At 38.1% G+C, this 17,635-nt stretch overlaps 2 protein-coding genes across 5 annotated transcripts in view; one reads left to right on the top strand and one right to left on the bottom strand.

Annotated features, from left to right (window-relative positions):
• HYCC2 (hyccin PI4KA lipid kinase complex subunit 2) overlaps window positions 1-9,195 on the bottom strand; it is an 80,083-nt gene extending 70,888 nt beyond the window's left edge. For both annotated transcript variants that reach the window (XM_070933257.1, XM_070933256.1), the window contains exon 1: window positions 9,042-9,195. The gene's annotated coding sequence lies outside the window, so the exon portion shown is untranslated. The remainder of the gene's footprint in view (window positions 1-9,041) is intronic.
• Window positions 9,196-9,364: 169 nt separating this feature from the next.
• Window positions 9,365-16,116, top strand: LOC139309113 (NADH dehydrogenase [ubiquinone] 1 beta subcomplex subunit 3-like). Of its 3 annotated transcripts, none has more exons than XM_070933259.1 (3): window positions 9,365-9,521; window positions 14,629-14,754; window positions 15,872-16,116. In XM_070933259.1, the coding sequence occupies exons 2-3, from the start codon at window positions 14,633-14,635 to the stop codon at window positions 16,026-16,028; spliced, it is 279 nt and encodes a 92-aa protein (XP_070789360.1). In that variant the 5' UTR covers window positions 9,365-9,521; window positions 14,629-14,632; the 3' UTR covers window positions 16,029-16,116. The 3 variants fall into 3 exon arrangements, with proteins under 3 accessions (XP_070789360.1, XP_070789359.1, XP_070789361.1); XM_070933258.1 differs by lacking the exon at window positions 9,365-9,521 and adding an exon at window positions 10,239-10,366; XM_070933260.1 differs by lacking the exon at window positions 9,365-9,521 and adding an exon at window positions 11,717-11,774.
• The last annotated feature ends 1,519 nt before the right edge of the window (window positions 16,117-17,635 follow it).

Raw genomic sequence — 17,635 nt, 5'->3', positions numbered from 1 at the left:
TTTTTGCAGCAGCTATTAGGCCAACACCTCAGTTGAAAAGCAAATGCAGCGGTACTAAATCAAGTCTATTCATTCCTATGGATGATGTAAAAACATTGTAAATTGAAGTCTCATGACCACAGAATGCTGCAACAGGCTAGGAAAGTGAGCCAGTTGCTAAGCACCCGAAATGCAATCATGTGACCGGGGGGGGGGAAGGGTTACTGCTGCCATTGGAGCTCCAGAATTGGGTCATAAGCAGTAGTGGGATTCAGCCAGTTCGCACCACTTCGGGAGAACCGGTTGTTAACTTTGTGAACAGTTTGGCAAACCGGTTGTTGGAAGAAATCATTAGGGTAGAGAACCGGTTGTTAAATTACTTGAATCCCACCACTGGTCATAAGTACCTCTTGGTGGTTCCATCATAACTCTGACTGATCACTGAGCAAACAATCATTAAGCAAGGACTACTTGTAAGGGAAAAATGATAAACACAGGAAGGCATAGCAAAGGATGCATAAACAAAGTATGTCATATAACTTAATTCTGCAGTTACACTTAGATTGAACAGACAGAGAAAACTGAAGCCACAAATATTTCTAAACTGTTTCAGTTTTATCATAATATTTATTCAAACAGAACCTAAACAGTACATTTAAATCAGTGTCTCTTGACTTGTTATATCTTAATTCCGACTCTGTCAAAGAACCAGAGTCCAATTAAAATAGAAACAAGAAAACATCTTTTTTCAGGAAGGTATACACGTTTGGTGATTCAGTGTCTGATAATTACACTTACCAGCTGTGGTAATTTTAAGAACATAACAACTTCAATAATACTGTTGACAGTACTGTATCAGAGTAAAAGAATAAGAAAGCTAACTGAGGCTGATGCAGTTTTTGACACTAAACCCAAATCAAAAAAATATCCAAATGATGAGTGGAATTAACTATGGCTGAAGTAACATCTACAGTATGAGTGGTCCTTATCTAACTTTCAGTAGTAGTAACAAATAATGAGACTAAAAACCAACGAATGCAAAATGTTATTTTATTTAGACGTCCATCTTTCAAGTTTCTTGTTCAAACTCACTCAAGTCAGATGTAAGTGGCTCTCCAGTACTTTTGCTGAGGTCTTTAATTGCATCACCAACATTTTGTAGAAGTGACCAAATTTATCAATGCAAATGAAATTATTTTTAAAAGGAAACAAGAAGTAAAATGTACAGTATGTTAAGCCTCTAGGAGGTTTAATACATCTATTTTACTTTTAAGAAACCCCACCAACTCCAAACAGCAAATAATGGATTCATACATCCTATTAATTTCTCCTCCCATCCATATGTATATGATTATATGTATGTACAGATACTCCGCAACTTACAACAGTTCATTTAGTGACCATTCAAAGTTATGATGACAAAGTGACTTATGACCATTTTTCACACTTATGACTATTGCAGCATCCCCATTGTCATGTGATTTAAATTTGGATGCTTGACAACTGCTTCATATTTATGACGGTTGCAGTATTCCGGGATCACATGATCACCTTTTGCAACTTTCTGATATGCAAAGTCAATGGGGTAGCCAGATTCACTTAACAACAGTGTTACTAATTTAACAACTACTGTGATTCACTTAACAAATGGGGCAAGAAAAGTTGTAAAACAGGGCAAATCTCACTTAATAAATTTCTCATTTAGCAGCATCACTTTTGGGCTCAATTGTGGTCGTTACGTTGAGGACTACCTGTATATATATATCAGTGTCTGATATAGTTCACTTTATTTCTAACCACAATGATGCCTAAATGAAAAAACATGCACTATTAAATTACAACACAATCTCCATCCTTTTGCCGTTATGCTATGACAATGTGCAAATGTATATAAGGTATAGGAAACGGTTGTGAAATCTATAGACTAAAATATCTGAAGAGTACCAAGCTGTGTATTCCTAGGTCTGTTTTCTCCAGATAATCATGTCCAATTATATCCACTTTTCTTTCCCAGGTAATCATACTAATGTTTTCTATAACGAATATGAATAAAATTACAACTTTAGAATTAACCAATTATAGTTACTGGCTATTCACAACTGTAGTACTATTTTGATCTTAGGCAAAATGTATTTTTGTTATTTGCACAAAGTAAGAGTCAAGAATTTATTTTGGAAGTCAATGCGCACCAAAGCACAAAGGACATTACAAAATTCAACTATCTAACTACAAAATATAGCTTGAACTGAAGTTTATTGATTTGGTAGACTGATCCCAAAAGCAAATTTCTGCAAGCACATGACTTCATTGAGTCCCAGTTTGATAGTTCTCAGATAGATAAGAACTTCCTTTAGATCTTTTTCTCAGGATCTGAAATGTTCTTTTTCTCAGTCTGAACAAATGGACCACAAAATTATTGGGTCTCTATGAATCTTCAAGTATATAGCAAATTAAATATCAGATGTATGGAGAAAATAAAACTTTGCTTGTGAAGATCAATTAAATTAAGTCTCTGAGAACAAAATATTATACTTTGTACAATAACATTTCATTTAAATGAATTAATGAGGCAGGGGAAGTGTCAGTCATTCCCTACTGTCCTTTAAATTGAGGCTACCCATGCTTATGTCATTACGCAAATGACATAAAATGATATAAAATGAAATGCAATGGAGATTTTATTTATTGCAACCAGGTTTCACCGTACTGACATTTGCATAAGAAAAGCCTGCTTTAAACTTTAAAATCCAATTAAATAAAAAACCGAAACAGCAGCAGCTTTAACAATACACATTTTACTGAATTTATAATTCATTTTTTCTCTGAAAATTTAAGGGTTGACAGTTTCTACATTAGTTTTTACATGAGAGTTTCCCTCATTCTATTCCTACAAAAAACTCTGTATGGTACACAGGGCTGAGAGTGAGTGACTGGCTCAGTACAGGTAGTCCTCAACTTACAACAGTTCATTTAGTGACTGTTCAAAATTACAATGGCACTGAAAAAAGTGACTTATGACTTTTTCACAGTTACAACTTTTGCAGCATCACCATGGTCATGTGATCAAAATTCAGATGGTGGTCAACTGCTTCATATTTATGACTGTTGCTGTGTCCCAAAGTTATGTGATCATCTTTTCAAATCTTTTGACAAGCAATCAATGGGGAAGCCAGATTCAATTAACAACTGGGTTACTAACTTATCAACTGCAGTGATTCATTTAACAACTGAGGCAAGAAAGGTTGTTAAATGGAGTAAAACTCACTTAACACATTTCTCACTTAACAACAAAAATTCTGGGCTCAATTGTGGTTATAAATCAAGGACTACCTGTGTTATACAGCAAACTATATTGCTAGGTAGAGATTTTAATGGATCACTCTTAAGTATTATACAACATTGGGCTCTTTCAGGACATAAGCTCTCACTGTACTTTTAATTAGATGGCAGCTTGAGAGTATTCTCAATTACGCCATGTACTCCATGTACATAAAATAGTTACTTTCTTATCCATACAGTGCAGCATTTCTTCCTAATAAAACTGTTTTACATCTGCAGAACCAACAAAAACTACATTTTGCAAAAAGGCATGTGATTTAACAAAAGAAATTTTATCAAATATTTTGAGGACCTTTACTAGCCATATGTCAATATGTTGAACTAGATATCTGACTGGGTACTAAAATCTAACAAAGGAAGATTTATAACTTTCCTATGTTAGATTTATGCAGAATCTAAATGCATCCAGTTTTGATCACATTATAAAAAAGATGTTGAGACTTTGGAAAAAGTGCAGAGAAGAGGAACAAAGATGATTAGGGGCCTGAAGACTAAAACAGCTGCAGGAATTGGGTATGGTTAGTAGTGAAAAGAAAGACCAGGGCTGACATAATGGCAGTGTTCCAATATTTGAAGGGCTGCCGCAAAGAAAGAGGAGGTCAACCTATTTTCCAAAGTACCCAAAGGCAAGAAAAGAAACAATGAATGGAAACTAATCAAAGAGAGATCCAACCTAGAAGTAAGGAGAAATTTTCTTGACAGTGAGAACAATCAACAGTGGAAAAGCTTGCCTTCGGAAGTTGTGGGTGCTCCATCATTGGAGGCTTTTAAGAAGAGCCACCTGTCTGAAATAGTATAGAGCCGTAATGGCGAACCTATGGCATGCGTGCCACAGGTGGCATGCAGAACCCTCTCAGTGGGCACACCAGCCATCGCTCCAGCCCATCTTCACCACGCATGTGCGCATACCTCCCACCAGCCAGCTGGTCTTTGGATCTTTGCCGCGTGGGGGGGGGGTTTCCCCAATCTCTGCAGGTTCCCCACAGTATGCCCTACCTTTCTCCTCCATTTCTGCCACCCGTGCCTTCCCCGATCTCCGCAGGTTCCCCCTGCGCACCCCACCTTTCTACTCCATTTCTGCTGCCTGCACCTACCAGCCAAAACGGGGCACGGGGGAAGGGCTGCCTGAGACTCCCCTGCGCCCCATTTTGGGCCTGGAAAGCCTCCTGCACCAACATGGAAGCCAAAACAGAGCGCGGGGGGACGGGGCGCATGTGCGGGGGTGCTCAAATTGCATTTTGGGGGTTCGGGCACACGCGCCAGGGGTGGACTCCACTTACCTTTACAACCGGTTTGCAGCGGGAGCACGGACGCGTTTCTGCACATGCGCAGAAACTTCTGCACATGTGCAGATCACCCATGATGACGTCATGGCGGGTGGGCAGAGGCTCCCACCGGTTTTACTATCGGTTCTATAGAACCGGACAGAATCGGGATCAACCCACCACTGGTGCGCGGATGCACTTAGGGCACTTGGCACCAAAAAGGTTAGCCATTACTGATATAGACTCTCCTGCTTGAGAAGAGGGCTGGACTAGAAGTCCAAAGTCCCTTCCAACTCTGTTATTCTGTTGTAATAAGACAAATAAAACTGTTCTCCTCTAAAATGTTCCCTTATTAGCAGGTCTTTGGAAACTATAACAGTTAATCTTCAAAGATATTTATTTTTCATTATTAAAATGTTTAAATATGAATTCTAACTGTTCTTCAAGAAGACATTATGTACAAATAGGAATACTAAAATGATGAACACATGGCATAAAACCAGAAAGCATGTTACAAAACATTTTGCTTCAACTATGCATAAGAAGCAAAATCAATTTAATTTGCATGCTTGGAAGGAATTTCACAAATTGTTTGTCTTGTGATATGCAGGAGCAGCATCTGAGAGCAAATTTAAAGCCTCTTTGGGTACACAGGAGTTCATTGTTTTTAGACTAAAGTTCATAATCCAAAAGGACACATGCAACTATACATATGTAATTATGTTTTGTGCAGTGGTGAAATCTAAAATTCGTTACTACCAGTTCTGTGGGCGTGGCTTGGTTGGGGGGGTAATGTGACAGGGTGGGCGTGGCCTTTTTTTTTTTTTTTACTTTTACTTTTAAAACCATTTTTTCTACAACCTCTTCGGCAAAGAGGTTGTAAAAAAATGCTTTCAAAAGACTCTGATGATCGCAGCTGAGTTGCCTGATCGGCAGAGGCTTTTTTTCTTTTAAAAGCCTCTGCCAATCAGGCAACTCAGCTTGGATTGTCCGAGGCATTTAAAAGAAAAAAAGCCTCTGCCGATCAGGCAACTCAGCTTGGATGGTCAGAGGCTTTTAAAAGAAAAAAAACCTCTGCCAATCAGGCAATTCAGCTGGGATCTCAGAGGCTTTTAAAAGCATTTTTTCAACAACCTCTTTGACGATCCCAGCTGAGCCGCGCGATCATCAGAGGCTTTTTTTTTACTTTTAAAAGCATTTTTTCAGCCAAAGAGGTTGTAGAAAAAATGCTTTAAATTTTTTTTTAAAAAGCCTCTGATGATTGTGCAACTCAGCTGGGCATGGGGGAGGGGGGGGGAGGGGCAGGGATTTTTGCTACCGGTTCTCCGAACGACCAGCCTCCACTGCTACTGGATCGGGCGATCCGGTCCGAACTGGGAGCATTTCACCCCTGGTTTTGTGTATTTGCCCCTATATCCAAGCTTCTCAAAGCATATGCCATGCTAACTTTTACATGCTAACCCCCACCCATATTGAAATATGGACAGGCAAAATACAAAAAATACAGCACAGAAGCTATGCTGTGTCGTGGAGTAAAATGTTAGGTGGGCACTAGCTTATAAAGTGCAATCACTTAATAGCACCCATCAAGCTGCTCATCTATCACTGTAGCCACTTCTTTATAACACTTAATTTTTATAATTTTAGCATTATTAGCAAAAAATAATTTGGAACATAAAAATAAAGGAAAATGTGTAGAAGGGAAACAGCATTTCAAGGCACTTAAAATATGCCAGTGTTGTTGATATTGTTGTTATTAAATTTTAATCCCACCTGTAATATATATTTTTGACAGGAAATATACCTAATACTCCTGCCTCCTATTTTTCCCATAACCGCCACCCTGTGAAGTGGACTAGACTGAGAGAGAGTGACCCACACAGCCAGCTTTCTATATCTATCATTACCTCTTTATTTAATATTGTCCATTATTTATATATATATATTTTGGGGGGTGCAAAGTCCACTTGTCTGAAATATTATTTTCAAGAAAGAGAGGCAAGGAGCTAAAAAGCCTATGATGTCACTCTCGATGTAAACAATAAGTCAAAATGACAGTGAATTGTAGCTTCTTTTCCACTTAAAACCTTTATATACAAGTTGGATTTATAGTAAAATCTTCTTTGTAAAAAAATGAATGTGCCCTTTAGCACTAGCATGCAAAGAAAACTACTGTATACTTTTGCCCAACCTTACTAGAGTCCAGAGACATATCTTGATTATGATAACAGGTCCAATTTCAAGAAATAAAAATAATTTGCATTCCCCAAGATCAACTTGTATAATAGTCAGATCTTCCATTTATGAAGAACTAAAATCAAAATAAACGTACTCTTAACATCAGTTATTACCAAGCAGAACTAAAGTGTTTCTGAAACGGTGGCATATGTTATGTACATTTAACAGTAACATGAAATTGTACATCTTAACACCATTTGTATGACAGATACCGGTAAATAAGCTCAATGAAATATTTTATAGCTGAAACTCTCCTTTTATCCATGAAAATACTACTGATTGGCTTTTGCTCCTATGTGAAAGGAAGTCTGTAGGGTAAAAACAATTTTACTGTCATCAAGCTTGTAACCATCCCAGGAAACAGAAAGGTCAACCATCTGTCAAATCTTATTCTAAAGAAGCAGTCAACTATGAAAAAAATAAAATAAAACTAAATGGTATAATTTAATCTTGCTGTTTTCTATTCTTTCATCTATAATTATTATAAACTTCCCAGAGAAATAAATTTCTAAGAATTTATTAAAAGGCCATAATTGAGATTCTTCTGAACGTTTTAACATAAAAATGATTGAAAAACATTTTCTTGTATAATAGGAATTATTAATCTAATTTTCAAAAAGATACATAAAATATGGATTAAGTCAGATTGATCCCAACTTTACTGGTCTTCTGAAAGGGCCTGAAGACATGATTTGCCTTTTTGCTTGAGGATCTGGTAATGGCGATGTAGAATCTGCAAAACGTCAGGACTGTTAGTGCGACTGACTGCACTAACACTATTTTTTGTTATTATTTTCATCTCTCTCCCTATACACACACACACACACACACACACACAGAGGCTGCTATATAAATCAATCAAACAAATATAGCATAAATAAGCAAATATTTAGTAGTTTTAACTGAACGAGGAAGCAAATATATATACTCAAATGTTTGTAGCTTCCACCAAAATAGTATAGATAATATATCCACAAAATATTGTAGATACATCAATAACCATGACAGCTTAGTGGCATTTGTACAAATTTGACTTGTAAATCCTATGTTCTTTAACAGACACTCTGAATGCTGTATGTAATAACTTGAGGGAATAAAAATATAACTAACAAATTAATGCCCTTTTTTAAACACTGATATTCACTTACCTTCCTTTGCCGATTTACAGAATGGAAGTTTCTGCTCCCCGTGACAAAGAAATTGACATATTTATAGCCCACCGATTAAACCTATGATTTTATGGAAACTAAATACAGTAATGTGGTTATATAGTTTTTCTCCTTTACCTGTATAAATTGTGAAACTGAAGCAGAAGTAATAAATATTGCAGGGAGGGTGTTTTTACATGTAGGTAATGTGTTCATTTGCTTACCCAAGAGTCAATTTACTAAATGAATATTTGTATAAGCAATGTAGCTAAAATGTTACATAACATCTCTTTGTCAGATGTATTCATACATCTATTTACTATATTCTTCATCTTATAACAATTATAAGACAACAACTCCCAGGAAGCCATCAGTGTAGAAAGAAATGTTAGTTAAAGGGACTTCATTTAAGGTTAGAAAGGGAGACTACTAAACAACTCCGGGACGAGTTCAAACCAGATCAAAACAAACTCTAGCTGGAAAGGTAGCTTACGTTTTATCTTGAGAAAAAAGAAAAAAAGTGTATTGCTTGCTACTCCTTCGCAAAAGCTCGGATTGCAAAGGAGCAAAGAGGCCTCATCCTCTCAGGAAAATACCACGTCACTTTATAAACACAAAACGATTATGAGAAGGTCGTAATTTATCCGGAAACGAGGGAAAGCGGCAAGATCTGCGGGAGCTGGACCGGGACTTCGCTACCGGTGTTCTACGGAAAAGAGGAAGGCAGAGGAAGAAAGAGGGCGAAAAGCTTCGTCACATCCAAGGAGTGCGTGGAGGAGATGGAGAGGACAGTGGCAATCTGCTGGCTCTGGCCAGGAAGGAAGAAGGAAGGCAGAGCGATGACCCCTCTGGAGGATCAGGGAAGCAGGAAGGGCGAGGAGGGGAACCCCAACCGGCCTGGGAAAAGCGACAAGTGCCCGTGGGGGGAGGGGGTGGCTTCCAGGGTGCAAAGGGCAGCTGTCACTGCAGCTCGCGAGTCCGGCGAAGGAGCGGCGGAGTTCCCGGGTGCCTGGCAGCCGCTGCCCCGTCCTTTCTACCGAGAGCGAGGGGAGAGCGGGAGGCGACTACCTACCGACGTCCTTCCTCTGCTCGCGGCGGCAGAAAGCCGGGCGCCAACTCAGGAGCGTCTCTTCACCGCAGCACTCGCCACCATTGGTACCGGCGCTACCGCCAATCCCTCCCCCTCCAGCCGCCTCCGGCCCGTCAGCAAGCACGGCAACGAAAGAAGGAGCCCGCCCATTGGACAGCAGCCCGCCCCTAACAATGACAGCCTTCATTGGCTTCCTTTTCTCCCCCTCCGAGTGCGCGCGCCCGTGGGAAAACACGTGTGGAGGGAGGGGGAAGGACGGGAAGAGGTCTTATGGCCGGCTGGGAATCGCCGGTCGGAGTCCGCGCGAAGGGGGCGGAGCCAAGTAAAAGGCGGAAAGAACTTTCCTACGGAACCTCCTCAAGCGGCTTCGTTGTTCCGGGTAGATTAGCGGCGTCGAACCGTTCCAGTTTCCGTTTCCGCTTTGATTTCTTGACATTGTGAAGAAGGCTCTCTGAATATCAGGTATGGGCTATTTTGGATGCAGGTCCCTTTCTCTTCCCAATCCCAAGTTTCCGTCTTTTCTTTCCATAAATACCTGCTTCTGTTAGGAAAAAAGGTTTCATCGAAGAGGCGAGAGTCATGGATATAATGCCTGACGTCTTTGAAGCAGTGGGTAACTGCCCTTTCTTCTTGAATGGCCACTGACTATATCGTTAAAAACAAATAGATTACTAATAGGCCCGTTGCGCTTTTAATAAACCGATTTTCCTGGTTGACCAGACAGATAGATAAGACTCTACGGGATAACCCTTGCAGGAAAGGCAAGGTAATATTGCTCTGTAATTCATGTATTGGAGCATCAAGTTATACATATTGACATTTAGCCCACCTTTTAAAGATTTACAAATTGTATACAGGTATGCATCTAAGATAAATTTATATTGACAGATGTAGCCGTGGTTACAGTGGAATTGTTTTAAATGCTGTTTTTAATTCAGGATTTATTGGCTTAATATCTCTTAAATGGTAATGAAAATAGACACTTCAGTTGGCGTTGGAAACAAGTATGCTGTACAGGAACATCCATTAGTGAATTCGAAGATACAGAAATGCTTTTTTAAATCACAAAATTGGGTGATGAGAAGGCATTGCACTGCTATGATACATCATAAGCTTTAAGCTTTGCATACCAATGACATTGATCCAACCATTGTGATGCAATAATAGCTGAAGATGACAAGTAAAAAGCCTGAGATCAGACAAAGCACTATGCAAGTGCTCTCAACATCCATGGTGGAGGAATGGACAGCATGACATTGGTTACCATATAAGAAAAGAGGAAAAATGGAGAAAAGATGGTTCCAAAGGTAATTAAGTGAAAGGGCATGGGAAGAATGTCCCATTTTTTATCTCCTTCCTGTAGTAGCCACTTTAAAAACAACTCATGTGTCAAAGATTGCTAGTGACAGACAGAATAACAAAGTTGGAAGGGACCTGGAGGTCCTCTAGTCCAACCCTTTGTTCAAATAGGAAACCCTATAACATTTCAGACAAATGGTTATCCAATCTCTTCTTAAAATCTTTCAGTTTTGAATCACCCACAACTTCTTGAGGCAAGTCATTCCATTGATTAATTGTTCTGTTAAGAAATTTATCTTTAGTTTTAGGTTTATTCTCCCCTTGATTGGTTTCCATCCATTGCTTCTTGTCCTGCCTTCAGGTGCTACTTCTTTGTGGCAGCCCCTTAGATATTAGAATACTGCTGTCATATCACCCCAGTCTTTCTTTTCATTAAACTTTTCATTAGACATAGCCAATTTCTGCAGCTGTTCTTATGTTTTAGCTTCCAGTCCTCTAATCATCTTTCTTGCTCTTCTCTGCACTTTGCTCTTTGTTGCACTTTTTCTAGAGTCTCAACATCTTTTTTATATCATGGCGACCAAAACTGGATCCAATATTCCAACTGTAGTCTTATCAAGGCATTATAAGATGGTATTAACACTGCGTGATCTTGATTCTATACTTGTTAATGCAGCCTAGGACTGTGTTACCTTTTTTGTCAGCTACAGCACACTGCTGGCTCATATTTAAGTGATTGTCCACTAGGACTCCAATATCCCTCTCTCAGTTACTACTTTTCAGCTATGTACCACCTATTCTATACCTGATCATTTGGCTTTTCTTGCCTAAATGTAGAACTTTACTTTTCTCACAGTGAATTTTATTTTTGTTAGATAGGGCCCAGTGTTCAAGTCTGTCAAGATCCTTCTGTATCTTGAGCTTATCTTCTGGAGTGTTGCCTGTTCCTGTCAGCTTGGTGTCAACTGCAAATTTGATGAGTTCCCCTTCTGTCCCCTCATCTAAATCATTGATGAAGATATTGAAAAGTACTGGGCCTAAGAAGACACCACCTTAGGGTACCCTACTGCATACTTCTCTCCATGTAGATGCAGTTGCATTAAAGACTACATGTTGATTGCAGTTGGTCAGCCAGTTACAAATCCATTTGGTAGTGATGCTGTCTAACTCATATTTTAATAAAGTAGTAGATTGTGGTCTACTTATCAAATAGCTCACTGAAGTCCATGTAAATTATATTCACTGCATTTCTCTGGTCCTCTAATTTTGTCACATTGTCAAAGAATGCAGTTTCTCTGGCATGATCTGTTTTTGACAAACCCACGTTGGCTTTTGATTATGATTTTGTTTGTTCACAGATTCATTGCTTGATTATCCTTTCCAGAATCTTCCCATATATTGATGTCAGACTGATAGGTATGTCATTTTTTAGATCCATTTTTTTTTCTTTCTTGAAGATGGGAACTACATCAGCTTTTTTCCAGTCATCTAGCAGTTCCTTGGTGCTCCATCTTTGAAAGTCAGCAGTTCTGAGATCACATCTACCAGTTCCTTCAGAATGTTGGAGTTCTGAAAGAGAGAGAGAAGAGGGGAAATAATGAAAAGGAATTTTTTTAACTTTCTAGAGTTTCTGAGATAAATTCCTGGTTGCTTGAACTACTCAGTTTTGACATATGCCAGATTTCGAGGATAAGAAATTGCAAGCGTATTAAATTGCTCTTTTAAAACCTATGCTAATTTCACCTGATTTTTCTTCTTTAAAACAGACTTCTCACTCACAATAAGATTCCTTACATAGTGGTACATGGAGAAGATTTGTTCAGCTATAAAGCTGAATTTTATTGCTTATAATATAACTTAATGAATTATTTAAAGTCACCTTTATAATCTGGATGTTTCAGTAGCCATTTTAGATTCCTCTTATATTTAATCTTACAGTAGTTGCATTGATTTTTTTTATTTTGTTTGTTTTATCTTAATGTAGAATTTGTTTAATAATTTTTATTTCACTTTTCTTTATGGTGATTCTTATCATAAAATTGTATAAAATTCTGGTCAGTAACTTTAATAAGATTTTGATTGATTGATTGTCTTGGAGGAAAATATTTTCCAAAACCAAAAACTATATAATTGATGCAATTTTTTTCAGTGAAAAAAAACAGTTGGACCTCAGACAAATTAATCAGATGATGTGAATAAAAAAACTATGCCTGCAAAAAAGATAGACAGAAGCAACATTACTTTGCCTGGCCACTTACTGGAGACTATTAAGTGAATTAAATTATTGCATATAGCTAGTGCAAATAGAACACTACTTTTACTCCTTAGGGTAAAATAAAAGTATGCCAATTGTCAATATTTCTGAAACATCGTTAGATATAGTTCCTTACTGTTATAACTATAACAGATATTTATGATTATTTTAATGTGGCATGGCAGTTTTCCTGGGCCATAGGAGATTAGGCAGTACATTTCCCATGTACATGATAGAAAATTTTGATTTTCAGTAGAAGAGAATATATGTAGCTCAGGTTTGAACTGTGGAGTCCTTAGTGCTATCTAAGCTTGGTTGTCTGCTTGCATACATTTTATTATCTGTACTTGAGAATGTGGGGGTTGTTCAGGGGTGGGTTCTACTTACCTTTACTACCGGTTCGCAACGGGATGTGCAGATCGCCGATGACAACATCCCGGGGGGGGGGGGGCAAGGCCTCCCGCCAGTTTTACTACCAGTTCTTGCAAACAGGTCCAAACTGGGGTTCCACCACTGGGGTTGTTCCTTGTTTATATACAGTAGCTTGCCCTGCCAGTTTTGATGGAGTTCCTTGATAAGAGTATTATTTTCTGCTTGATAGTTGTCTGGTGTTCATTCCTGTTTGTTTGGTTGTTGGCTGCTGGAGAGGATATGCTGTGGTCTTGTTGTTGTTCCTTGCTTTTTTACTGCAATTTTTGTTTATTTAGCTATCTGTCATCTATCTTTCTATCTATTGAATTTATTTGCCCCCCGTCTCATAGCTAATGACTCTGAGCGGCTTAAAATATTTACACGTCTTTTGAATGTGTGTAAATATGCCACGTAAATTTAAGATCAAAATGCCCAGAATCATGGACCTCATCAACTTCTGCTATACTACCTACTTTCAGTTTGATGGACAGATATACCAACAAACCAGAAGAACATCCATGGGATCATTGTAATCATAGCAGAGGCTGTAATATAGTATCTAGAAATCCTAGCATTCCTACACCAAAACATGAATCTAGAACGTAGATGACATTTTCATTATCATAATGAAAAGAAACAACTAGAGAAGTCAACATAAAACAACATCTTCAAAGGAATTATATTCATAGGGAAGAAGGAAACAACATACTACCCTTCCTGGATATCCTCATCAACAAAGGGAAAAAATAGCAAATTAGAAGCAACCCACACTAAACAAGTATTGCATCAAAGTAACAACCCCACCTATCACAAGAGAAACTGTATAAGAACACTGTTAAGATAAGACACCTAGAAAATTCAAAAAAGGAAACAGGTTGCCTGTACAATATCTTCCAAGAAAATAGATACCCACACAACTTTATCAAAAAGTGTGTGACCAATCCACTATAGCACAACGCAAGCTATGGAAAGGATAACTCTACCATACATCAAAACAACCAATACATTACAACTACATGCCATCACTACAGCACACTACCTAAAATCATCTGAAATACCTTAACTAAACCAAAAGAACAGTAGCCCAAGAAAAAAGAAATAGGAATCATCTACAACATGGAGTGTAATAACTGTAGCAGCCACCATACAGAGCACATTCATGAACATCAACTGGCAGTCATAAGACATGATGAAAACTCCTTAATCTTATAGATTCAACCACAGTTTCAACTGGGAAACAGTGAACATTGAAAAATGTCTGGAAGTTGGGTATTCAGACAAATCAGCCATCAATAGACGCATAGAAATAAACCATGTTAACACACTATACAAGAGAGACAACAAAAAGACCAGACATATCCTTCTCCATAGCCAGCACCCAGATAAACGGACAAAACACCAAACAAACATTCAAGCAGTAAAGAACCACCTAATCAAGGGACTACCAAGGTGAAAAGCATATACCTAATTGGGTAATGAACAATTTGCAAGCAAACAACCAAAGCTGAAAGAGCACCAAGGACTCCACAATATTGATTTTGCAATATTCCAAATGAACAAGCACTGTACATTTTGTCAGTTTTACTTTTACAAATATTTTCTCAGGATTATGGGCCATGGTCATGGGAACGGTGAGCTTCCTGATTACAGGCAATGGAAAATAGAAGGTACCCCCTTGCAAAATGTCCAGGAAAGGTTGGCTAAGCTTGGTCTCAAGGATCCATGGCTTCGGTAAGAGTTGGCATATATGTAATCCTTCATTTGTTCAAGTCAATCACAAAACACATTTTATGAAACAAAACAAAAATAAAGTTCCCATTCTAGAGAAGTCGTTAAGCATTTTGTTTTCCAAGCATTTTTTGTCCTATATTTGGAAATACAAAGTAGATTGACTCTGAAATTTTAGAATAGAAATGTAAAAGCTGATAATTAGGATTTGTGAGGACATTCTTGCACAAGAGAAGTAGATTCCCCTATATGATGTTGAATCAGTTCTTCAGAAAATTTGCATCTTTAAATTTTAAAAGATTCTTTAAAATGGTACAGTGCATACTTTGAATAATATCCAATTTGAATTCAACATACATTTTGTTTTCCTAAGGCTCTGCTGGAAAATATATTATCCTTAAAATGGTTTTCTGACATATACACTGCACATTATTTTGCAAGCTTTTGTATTCCTTAATATTAACATTAGAATTTTTTAACTGGAACTTTAGTTTTCAGATGGTTTTTTTTAATTGTTATCTTTATGAAATGCAACTTGGGTGCAGATGACACCACGTGCTCTTCAAAAGCATTTTGAAGAGATAATTTTAGATAGCTTTTATCTATACACATGAACTTTCAGGACAGGACAGGTAGTCTGCAATTTACAACCACAATTGGAACCAGAATTTCCATTACTAAGCAAGAGGGTTGTTAAGTGAGTCATGCCCAGTATTTATGACTTTATTTGCCATGGTAGTTAAGCAAATTACTGCAAGTGTTAAGTGAATTATGCGGTTATAAAGTGAAACTGGCTTCCCCCATTGTCTTTGCTTCTCAGAAGCTGGCTGGGAAGGACGTATATGTTGATCACATGACCCCAATGGTGCAACCATCATAAATAAATGCCAAGTACCAGCACCCAAATTATGATCACATGACCATAGGGAAGTTGCAATGGTCATTAAGTGTGAGAACCAGTTGTAAGTCATTTTCTTCAGTGCCATTGTAACTTGGAACAGTGACTAAACAAATGGTTATAATTCTGTATTGAAAATATGATATGTAAATTAAACTGTGGGCTAAAAGGTAAAGTTGCAAAATTGTGTAATTTTTCATCTTATGTCTCTTCTTTCTCTAGCAATGAAGCATGGAGATTCTCAGGTGGCTTTGCAAAACCAGTCACTTTCATGGACGCAATCACCAAAGGATTCAAATGGGGGTTTGCCGCCTTTGTTGTGGCACTTGCAGTTGAATATACATTTTTCCCCCCAGAAAAAAATAAGGGACATCACTGAAGATTTGTTTGTGTCTTCTAGGTCTTGAGTCCATTGTATAGTCTGACGTTTCATGGAGTGGAGCACATTAAAGCTCCTCAAAGAAGAATATATGTGTAGTCTCTCTTTCTACCACAAGTTTGGGGATAAATGTGGATATACATCAAAACAGCCCACTATTACTTAAACAAAATGGAAAGGCTGCCATTTATTTTTGTCCTAATATTTTTCTGTTCTGTTAGGACAGCTAGGAGAGCACCCATTTTTCTCTCCACACATTTAGAGTGAAATATATGAATGTTGCTAAATCCATCTTCCCTCAATTTTATCTCACTAATACCACTATGAAGTAAGTTAGATCGAGAGAGAGCCATTTGATCTAGACCAGAGGCATCAAACTTGCGTTGTCACATGACATATTGTGACTTTTTTTCCCTTCGCTTAACCAGGATGGGCGTGTGCAAGTTTGACACCCCTGATCTAGACCAATAATATGGTTTAAATACCGACATGTCAGTTCACAAATTCAGCACAATAAAATCTACCTATAGCTAAGCAACCTCTATAGATATAGGCCAGATAGCTGGAGTACAGTCAGAATGGATTCAATTGATTGGTTTGAAAAGAATAAAAATTCTCACTGTGAGCCTCTCAGGGTTACGTTTTAGCTGCCTCCCTCCAGTATCTTGGTTGCATAGGATGAATCCCTGCTCTGCATCAAAGTTCAAATGGGCCTCACTATATCATAACAACCTTCCAAATCTACTTATATTCCAGTTGACAACTCATCCATCATCACTCTCTCTCCCTTGGAAACCAACAGCCTGATTTGGCATTGAGAGAGTAAACAGGAAGTTTAGGAGCAACAACTCAGGCTGTCTCCATATTCAACAGTTCAGTTGGACATTGGCAAATAGGCAATCAATGTTGTGAGATATTGCCTGTTAAAAACCGTGGCCACCTTCAGAACCAATTCTGTCCAGACCATCAGTGCTATAGGTTATCAAATAGGGTTTCGGTAAGTCCAAAATAATACACTACCAGTAATGAGTATTTTAAATAATAGCTAACAGTCATGGCATTCAAGGCAATCAAACTTCCTTGGTACTCAATAGTTAACACAGGGTTAACTATGGGGAAATGTAATGTTCTTAGTGGCAGAGATAGAACAGTTCAAAGAAGTGTAGGGGAAGCAATGGATTGAATGGTATAGCTATGGAAAGAGCATCAAAATAAAACTAAAAGATACAAATTCAAATCCGCCATAGCAAAGGACAAGAGTTTAGCTTTGTTACTACAGTGAAATTGCAATTAAGAAATACAATGTGCATATTCTCAGATACGTTAGGTGGAGCACCTGAACAACTGCTATAAAATTCATACTCTAACATGAAATAATGTTGGAACAGCTTTATTGAAAAAGTCATTTTTAGATCTTTGGCTTCTAATCTTGGCCAAAATACAGATAGTCCTCGCTTACTGAAAAGGAGACGTCTGTGCCAGTCCTGAAAATTGCAGCTGTAGTAGTAATCCTACAATCATGTGTTTACAATTTGGGTGCTTGGCAATTGGTGCATATGAAGGCGAATATACATGAGCCAGGATAATGTTGCAGGAACCAAGCTGGG

Source organism: Pituophis catenifer, unplaced genomic scaffold (genome assembly GCF_029215685.1).
Source record: "Pituophis catenifer annectens isolate HBS135680 unplaced genomic scaffold, rPitCat1.0.hap2 SCAF_1, whole genome shotgun sequence".
Taxonomy (NCBI): Eukaryota; Metazoa; Chordata; class Lepidosauria; order Squamata; family Colubridae; genus Pituophis; species Pituophis catenifer.
The sequence above is the reverse complement of the archived record's forward strand: the minus strand, read 5'-3'. Positions and strand labels throughout refer to the sequence as shown.

Coding starts and splice junctions, on each gene's coding strand:
- LOC139309113 (XM_070933258.1), top strand. CDS start 10,344: ATGGAGAAAAGATGGTTCCAAAG. Junction 10,367..14,628: donor GAGAAAAGATGGTTCCAAAG/GTAATTAAGTGA, acceptor ATATTTTCTCAG/GATTATGGGCCATGGTCATG. Junction 14,755..15,871: donor CTCAAGGATCCATGGCTTCG/GTAAGAGTTGGC, acceptor TTCTTTCTCTAG/CAATGAAGCATGGAGATTCT.